The 10000-nt window shown below is 42.0% G+C and overlaps 1 protein-coding gene across 2 annotated transcripts in view; it reads right to left on the bottom strand.

Moving 5' to 3' along the window:
* Window positions 1–10000, bottom strand: part of LOC143290519 (gamma-butyrobetaine dioxygenase-like) — a 45260-nt gene that overhangs the window by 28641 nt on the left and 6619 nt on the right. For both annotated transcript variants that reach the window (XM_076600032.1, XM_076600030.1), the window contains exons 2-3: window positions 2580–2791; window positions 859–944 (exon numbers count right to left, since the gene is read on the bottom strand). In XM_076600032.1, the coding sequence (XP_076456147.1) occupies window positions 859–944; window positions 2580–2739 (246 nt within the window). In that variant the 5' untranslated portion in view covers window positions 2740–2791. The remainder of the gene's footprint in view (window positions 1–858; window positions 945–2579; window positions 2792–10000) is intronic.

Below are 10000 nucleotides of genomic sequence, written 5' to 3'. Positions count from 1 at the left end.
GTTCAGGAGGTGGGTTCAGAGAAGAAAGCATGCGTCCTGTGTGTCATCATTCTGCGAGTTCAACTGCACTGCCACACAATAGACCAACAAATCAACTATATATATATATATATATATATATATATATATTTTTTTTTTTTTTTTTTTTTTTTTTTAAACCCAACCCAACTCATCAGTGTCAGTTTAAGATCCGTGACGGTTGGACCTGGCCAGTTCCGTCTGGCTGCCTCTTTTTCCACAGTTAAAACAATAACAACAACAGCAACCCTTGTATCATTGGATTATAAAAAAAAAAAAACACATTAGTATTAATGTACTTATCAACTTCGAACATTGTAATATCCTATGTAAAACATTAGTACTTTTGTTCTTTTCATTTACTTGACCATTGTAATATCCAATGTGCGCGGGAATATTGTGTAATGGTCTTGCGAAATACCCTCCATACCACCAATGAGAGAGAGAGAGAGAGAGAGAGAGAGAGTATCTAAAGCCTTCACGACAAGGGGAATGGAAAGAAAATAATGATGATAATAATAGTATTTATATTGGGCTGAATCTTGTGCAGAGACAAATCAAAGCGCTGTCACACCAGTCATTCACACGCACACACAAATCTAAAACCGGGGAAACTGAAGACAAGGAAGAGGCAGGGGAGTGGAGCTATTTTAGGAAGAGGTGGGTTTTTGAGGCCAGACTTGAAAGAGCTTGAGTGCGGAGACCTGACAGTGCGGCGAAAGAGAAAGTTCATTCCAAATGCAAGGTCCAGAGACAGAGAAAGAACGGCGGCCAACAGCACAGTGTTTGAATCTACAGAGAAAAAGAAAAGAAAAGAAAAAGAAAGGTGGGCCACTTTACCGTTCTCTCATCGTAGGCCCCTCTGTCAATGGCGATTTTTAGATTGGAAGGCTGCACGGCCTGTCGTACATCCGACATGGCTGTTCCTGCAACAGCAACGTTCGTCATCAGCATCTTCTTCTGCGTTCACTCGTATGCACACGAGTGGGCTTTTACGTGTATGACCGTTTTTACCCCGCCATGTAGGCAGCCATACTCCGTTTTCGGGGGTGTGCATGCTGGGTATGTTCTTGTTTCCATAACCCACCGAACGCTGACATGGATTACAGGATCTTTAACGTGCGTATTTGATCTTCTGCTTGCATATACACACGAAGGGGGTCTGAGGCACTAGCAGGTCTGCACATATGTTGACCTGGGAGATCGTAAAAATCTCCACCCTTTACCCACCAGGCGCCGTCACCGTGATTCGAACCCGGGACCCTCAGATTGACAGTCCAACGCTTTAACCACTCGGCTATTGCGCCCGTCAGTCATCAGCATCAACATCACAATAATATCAAATGCAGCAGCAGCAGCAGCAGTAGTAGTAGTAGTAGTAGTAGCAGCAGCAGCAGCGGCAGCAGCACTTACTAGTAAGAATAGTAGTCGCTGTTGTTGTGTAGCTGTATCAGCAGTAAATTATATTGAAAATTGTCATAATCACCGTCATCGTCATCATTATTATTGTTATCATTGTTGTTGCTATTGTTAGGATCATTTCATTAGTTTTTGTTGTTGTATTATTATCATCATCGTCGTCGTTGAGTTGCTGTTGTAGTTGTGTTTTTGTTGTTGTTGTTGGTGGTGCTGCTGTTAATATTGCTGCTGTTTCAAATTGTCTCCCGTCTCTCTCTCTCCCTCTCTCTCTCTGTCAGTATCCTGCATACACATGTACTTTGTATCACTGTCTGTCGGACTCGAATCACCCTGTGTGTGTGTGTGTGTGTGTGTGTGTGTGTGTGTGTGTGTGTGTGTGTTGTGGTGGTTGTTGATATAAGAGACAGTTATCGTTATCAAAATATATGTCTGACAAAGACGGTAACACACATACATGTACACGCGCGCACACACACACTCACCGACACACACACCGACACACACATAAATACACACACACCGACACACACACCACATCGACACACACACACACACACACGCACGCACACACACACACACCGACACACACATAAATACACACACACCGACACACACACCACATCGACACACACACACACTCACACACACACCGACACACACATAAATACACACACACCGACGCACGCACACACACACACACACACACACACCGACACACACATAAATACACACACACCGACACACACACCACATCGACACACACACACACACACGCACACACCGACACACACATAAATACACACACACCGACACACACACCACATCGACACACACACACACACACACACACACACACACCGACACACACATAAATACACACACACCGACACACACACCTCATCGACACACACACACACACACACACACACACACACCGACACACACATAAATACACACACACCGACACACACACCACATCGACACACACACACACACACACACACACATACACACACACACCGACACACACATAAATACACACACACCGACACACACACCACATCCACACACACACACACACACCGACACACACATAAATACACACACACCGACACACACACCACATCCACACACACACACACTTTTTGTATGCTCCAGGGGCGAGCCAGTGGAAGAGGAGGAAGCGGCGCGGACGAGACGGGAAGTGACGCGAAGAGAAGAGGGTCTTGGGATTGATGACGTGGCGCTCCCCCATTGGCCAGCCGACACCATCAGCCTCCTTACCACATTCCACCGGCCCATAGTGATCAAGGTGAATGGGCTTTTGAGTTCAAAACACAGCAACTGAAAGAAGCTGAAAAGAAAAACAAAAAAACAATGAATGACTGAAGAGGTGGGAAGACGAACTTTCTCTTTCTTTCGTCCTCTTATCTCTTCTTTTCTCGTGGGTCTGCGACTCCCACTTTTACTCGCATGTATGCTACGAGATAGCTTTTACGTACACGACCATTTTTACCCTGCCATGTTGGCAGCCATAGTCTGTTTTCGGGGTAAGGGATGGGAGGGGGGGGGGGAGATGGTGGGCTCTTGTTTCTCTGTATCTATATCTTTCTGTGTCCCCCCCCCCCCTCTCTCTCTCTCTCTCTGTGTCTCTCTGCATTGTTTGTACCAAGTGGTGTTCTTGCTTGAAAGAAATATATTCACCAGCACCTGTGTCTTTGACTATCTGTCTCTCTGTCTCTGTCTCTCCCTCCGCCTCTCGGTGTTTATCAATCTCTGTCAAACCGTCTCTTTCCGTCTGACTGCCTGCTTATCTGTTTGCCTCTCACTGTCTGTGTGTGTGTGTGTGTGTGTGTGTGTGTGTGATGTGCACAGTTCTCTGGTGATGTCACATAAAAATCGCTGCTAGCATCAACAACTGCATACGGCGTTGTTTAAAAAAAAAAAGAAAAAAAAAAAAGATTTGTCTTGAAGCAACTGGTTTAATCTGAAGCAGTTTGCTTGCCACTGCGCTTTACTGTTGTAAACATAATCTGTATTCTCAAGCATGTTGGTTCTGTTACGCATCAGTAGGTCTATTTGAAGATGCCTTCAGACTTTTTGCTGGATAACATAATCGTTCAAACTCACTCGTGAATAATTTGATTATTGTTAATTTTCACTCCTTCAAACAGAGCTTCAACCTTAAACTGAATACTATTCGATATAGTTATATGGTACATGTGTATCTTTGGTGTGTAGATAAATCAGTCTGTGTGTGTGTGTGTGTGTGTGTGTGTGTGTGTGTGTGTGTGTGTGTGTGTGTGTGTGTGTGTGTGCGCGAGCGCAATGAATAATGAAGTAAATCATAAATAAATTGGTCGAAGGACGTTTACACACAGTTCTCCTTTCCACTCCCGCTCCATTTAACTGACTGACTAACTAACTAACTAACTATATAACTAACTAATAATAATGATATGAACAATCATAGTAATCAACAGTGAAGTGCTCTTCTAAAGTGATCTTACCTCACAGAGAGGCTTACCAGCGCATCGCAAATCAAATATAACAAGAAAGAAACAACAATTCTATAAAAAAAAAAAAAAAAAAAAGTTCAAATAACAATCACTCATGGCGCCCACAAATCACATGTTACAAATGAGAAGCAACAATCATCAAGAAAAAGAATCAACCACGAGGAGAAAATCACTATCCTCGCATCATGAACAGCACACACACACACACACACACACACTCTCTCTCTCTCTCTCTCACGTAACACAACACACACACACACACACACTACACACACACACACACACACACAGAGCTCCTCCCACCCACACACACAACGATGTGTGCTCGGAATTACCATGTATTTTGTACTTTGTAATCTTAAATACATAAATCAAATGTCAAATTCCACACTCGTAATTAGTTATGATACTGACAAAGTTTCCCATGTCAACGACGAGTACACTATTCAACCGATTACCTATTATGTGAACCATAGCACAAAGGCACAACTTGAGCAAATCTGAACGAAGAAGACGCACGGTTGTTGATTTCTTCTCACTGTTATAAGTATCCAAGCAGGAAATCCTTACATCCATCCACGATGAACATGGGTAGGTCCGAAAATCAACACAAGCTGAAGATACAAACGAAAATACCACTGGGGACTTCACACATTGTAATACAATTCAACAGCAAAGTCAAGACTGCACCGCGCCCAAAGTGCGCATCAAATCGGAAATTGGAAAAAAAAAGAAAAAAAAAAAGACTCGGATAAATAAGCACATGTCCCTACAGATCTGAACGGAACACGCCACATTCGTGAGTCTACCAAATATGAAAAAAAAAAGAAGAAGAAAAAGTGGTGAAATAAAGAAGTCGAGAATGTACTTTACCGTTTCTCAGGCGTTTCCCATTTATGCCTTTTTTAGATCCAGATCAAAGATACTAACTGCCTTGTCTTGGCCGTACCAAGAGTATCCAGATGAGGAAGTAGGGGTGGGGTTGGGTTGGACACACCCTGCGTAGAGGACAGGCAGGCCCTCATTCCATGCAACGCCTTGGACTGGAACCCACAGGGGAAGCGGAAGAGGGGACGACCAGTCACCACCTGGAGAAGAACTCTACAGGCAGAACTCAAGTCCACCAACATGACCTGGGGTGAAGCCAAGAGAACAGCCCAAGACAGAGCGAGATGGAGATCTGCAGTGCGGGCCCTGTGTTCCGACCGGAACAAAGAGGATTAAGTAAAGTAACTGTCTTTGCCGTGACTTTCCTATTTCGATAAATCGTAACAAAGACTCAAAACAAAAACCGATTTTCAGTAAATCTTCGATTTGATGGTTATTCTATTTTGTATTTTGGATTAACGTTTTTGCAGTTACAGTTGGATCAGTCGATCCAAGTTATATTGTTTGTTTGCCGATAAACATGTAAAAGATCTCTCTCTCTCTCTCTCTCTCTCTCTACATTGCGTGTCTTCTGCCATACACTTTTTTCTCTCCAATTTTGATTTGTAACTTTGAAATGTGTGTGTGTGTGTGTGCGTGTGTGTGTGTGTGCGTGCTTGCGCGTACATGCGCCTTCTCGTTGTGTATGTGTGTGTGTGTGTGTGTGTGTTACAAGCGGATTAGGAAAAAAATAAAACAACAGAAGAACGCGACAGAGAAAAACGGGCCTACGTGCGCCTCTGCATGTGGTCATGACGTTGTCAACAACACACGGTGTGACGTTCCCTGCCTTCAGCTCGAACCTACCGCCTCTTGCTTGGTTTGATCCATCTGCTGCATGTGATTTGCCCTGCTTTGGGTGTCTCTGTACTTGTGCAGTACCCATGTACCGGTACGTAGGCTCTGTACTTAAGCAGTGCCTTTGTCAACAGTGAAATGTTGACGGCCGCATTGCCTTTTTTGGCCCCATTGCCTTTTTCGGTGAATTCCTATCCGCTGTGTCCAGGGCTGGGCACGCAACAGAAAAGCGAAGACCTTCCCTTCTGCCGTTTTAATTGATTAACCTTCCCCAACCGAAGTCAAGTAGGTATACCCCATACACACCCTGCTAGAGTGAGGGAAATCGGAGTAGTGTGCCTTTCCCCAAACTCCAACCACGTCCCAAAACGGGGGCCATGAACCCTGATCAGTCACTGGGGAACACACGGAACTGAACCCCTGACCGACTGAGTGCCTTTGTATAACGCTAAGGGTGCAGGAGCGGTGGACAAGCGGGGACATGCACCTGTGAAGCCGTTACGGTGTGGTTGGTTAAGCAGCGCTCACCTGCCTGTGAGCTGAAGGGATTACAACAATACTGGTCCACTGGATCAATGTCACTGCTACTCCAGGGGGTTTGGGCTTCAGGTCAATGCTGCGTTCTCTCTGTCTGTCTCTCTCTGTCTCTGTCTCTCCCTCTCTCTCTCAATGAAACGTCTTTACGATTGACAGTAAATCTCGATAAGACCAATTTTATAGTTTTCCGCAAAGGAGGTCATTTCTCGACTTACGAAAAATGGTGCTGTGTGGTGATAGGGAAATAAAAGTAATCAATTCATATATAAATATTTGGGAATGTTATTTACATGCGAATGAAGCGAATAGAAAGGGGAAAAAAGATGTAATCCCAAAAAAAAATTATTATAGAATCACCCAGGAAGTCGACTACGTTTGACTAATACACAGCTCTTCTGGAAACTATGTCTTGAATTATGGGGCGGAAATATGGGAACTCGTGGCAAATAATCAAATGGAAAAGGTACATACTTTGGCAATGAAGCGCTTTCTTGGTGTCCCATTATGTAAGTTCATCAAATAATATGATGTATGACGAAACTGGCAGGTACCCACCGCATATTAAATCAGTTGTAAAATGTATAAAATACATGCTCGAACTAACAAGACTGCCAATATCAGGATTGTTTAGACAAGCATACGAAATGCTGCTGCAAGAGAGGAGAAGGGCAAACAGAACTGGGTATTCCACATCAAGAAAACATGAACGGAATGGATTCGGTCTTGTTTGGATGTGGCAAGGAGTCGGTCACGAGAACGGCTATGTATCGGAATTTACAGATAGACTCACAGCATGTTACAAACAAAACTGACGCGGAGAAATAGGAGAGCAATGATAGGTATAAATGGCTCTGTTCAATCAAATCAATAGTTTAAACAGAGAAGTATATTCACAGATCATAACAAATAAATAGCATAAAATCTGCTTTGCGAAGCTCAGATTGAGAGCACTTGAACTGAATGCCAACAGAAGATGGCTCGATTCAGACGTAGCAACATCTTCTTGCACAATGTGTGGCGAAAGCCCAGAAGACGAATATCATTTCATATTTAACCGCAAAAGATACGAAGAAGTGCAAAAACGACAACAACAACAACAACAACAACAAAACCCAATACTCTTTTCAATACAATTCAGTATTAGTCAATCAAAAATTATATGGGTTCTATGCGGGAAAAAAGCATAGATAAAAAGGTTGCACATGGATGGTCAACTTCAACAATGTAATTATATGTGTCCGTATTGACATAATGCGCTTTGATGTTGCATGCTTAAAGATTATTATATCATGTATATCGACTTAGCTATGTGTTCGTGTTGATATGATGTGTTTCGATATTACATGCTTAAATATATTATTATATGATTTATATGGACTTTGTTTTCTGAGTACTGTACAAAACTTGGAAACGAACGACTGAAAAAAGGACACAGTACCCCCATGTCACATAGATTTTTTTAAGTTAATGACAATAAGTGCCCCAAAATGTCGCATATCTCTTTTGAGTTTATTTTGTCTCTGTCTTTCTCTTTCTGTGTTTCTCTGTGTATGTCTGTGTCTATCTCTGTCTTTCTCTCTGTGCATGTCTGTCTCTGTATCTCTCTCTCTCTCCCTCTCTCTCTCTCTCTCTCTCTCCTTCTCTGTCATTCTCTATTTCTATGCAATGATTGAAGTTTACCTCTCTCTCTTTCACATATTGTTCATTTAATTCCACAGTTGTTTCAATGGTGTTGCATTAAAAAAAAAATTCTTACTTTATCATCATCATTGTTATATATATATATATATATATATATATATATATATATATATATATATATATATATATATATGCTCTGTCTCCCTCTCTCTCTCTTTCATCCTCTCTTCTGCTCCTTCTCCCTGTCTCTTTCATTCGTTCGTTTGTTCTGTTTCCCTCTCTGCCCCCCCTCCCCCCACACCCCCTCTCTTAAAAGAACACACACGAAAGATACATACATATATATATATATATGTAACGGAATAAGATATATATATATATATATATATATATATATATATGTGTGTGTGTAACGGAATACGATATATATATATATATATATATATATATATATATATATATATATATATATAATCTGCTCTCTCTCTCTCTCTCTCTCTCTCTCTCTCAGTTTCAGTTTCAGTAGCTCAAGGAGGCGTCACTGCGTTCGGACAAATCCATATACGCTACACCACATCTGCCAAGCAGAAGCCTGACCAGCAGCGTAACCCAACGCGCTTAGTCAGGCCTTGTGGGAAAAAAAGGTGAATAAATGATAGATAAGCTTACACAAAGAAATAAATAAATAATAACTATAATGTAAAAAAACAACAAAAAAACAAACAAACAAACAATGATGATAAATAAGCAAATAGATGTAAAACATGAAGACACACATTCACATATACACCCACACATGCATAACAGATATGCACCGAACATGCAGTTTCAGAGATATGAAAGCACAGTCAAATACATATAAACGTACATGAGCTCCAACACACACACACACACCACACACAAAAAATTGGGCTCGTCTCTCTCTCTCTCTCTCTCTCTCTCTGTGTACATGATTGAAAGTATGAATGGTGCCTTGAATTATATAACATGTGGAATTAAGCAGTCACGGTCACTGAAGCTCATTTGCTCACAGGTTGGGCTTTTGTCAACTTGGAAAAAGCCGCTGTGTCGGAGACCGACGGTGGTTCGAGTCACGGACCGATCACTTGGAAATAATCCCATTAGGTCTACGTGGCAAATATGTCAATGTCAGTTGTTGCATTTTTTTTTGTTTTTTGTTGTTGTTGCTGTTGTTGTTTTTCCATCGGCAGAGTTGAGCCAGTTAATCGCACTATTTTCTTGCGCCTTTATGCTCAAACTGCTCAAAAGTGGGGTCAGGGGGTGGCATGCATGAGTGAACGTAGCGGCGCTAACCAAGTTTGCTCATCGCTAAGAATGTTCTGAACACCCACGGCAAATTCCCATACACTTAGGAACATTGCTCATCGCTAAGAATGTTCCGAACACCCACGGTAAATTCTCATATACTTAGGAACATTACTTATCGCTAAGAATGTTCCGAACACCCACGGTAAATTCCCATATACTTAGGAACACTGCTCATCGCTAAGAATGTTCCGAACACCCACGGCAAATTCCCATACACTTAGGAAAATTGCTCATCGCTAAGAATGTTCTGAACACCCAAAGCAAATTCCCATATAGTTAGGAATATTACTTATCGCTAAGAATGTTCCGAATACCCACGGTAAATTCCTATATACTTAGGAACATTGCTCATTGCTAAGAATGTTCTGAACACCCACGGCAAATTCCCATATACTTAAGAACATTGCTCATCGCTAAGAATGTTCCGAACACCCACGGCCCATATACTTAGGAACATTTCTCATCGCTAAGAATGTTCCGAACACCCACGGTAAATTCCCATATACTTAGGAACACTGCTCATCGCTAAGAATGTTCCGAACACCCACGGCAAATTCCCATACACTTAGGAAAATTGCTCATCGCTAAGAATGTTCTGAACACCCAAAGCAAATTCCCATATAGTTAGGAACATTACTTATCGCTAAGAATGTTCCGAATACCCACGGTAAATTCCCATATACTTAGGAATATTGCTCATCGCTAAGAATGTTCTGAACACCCACTGTAAATTCCTATATACTTAGGAATATTGCTCATCGCTAAGAATGTTCCGAACACCCACGGCCCATATACTTAGGAACATTTCTCAT

This window comes from Babylonia areolata, chromosome 15 (assembly GCF_041734735.1).
Source record: "Babylonia areolata isolate BAREFJ2019XMU chromosome 15, ASM4173473v1, whole genome shotgun sequence".
NCBI lineage: Eukaryota > Metazoa > Mollusca > Gastropoda > Neogastropoda > Buccinidae > Babylonia > Babylonia areolata.
Note: the sequence above shows the minus strand (reverse complement) of the source record. Positions and strands in the feature narration are given on the sequence as shown.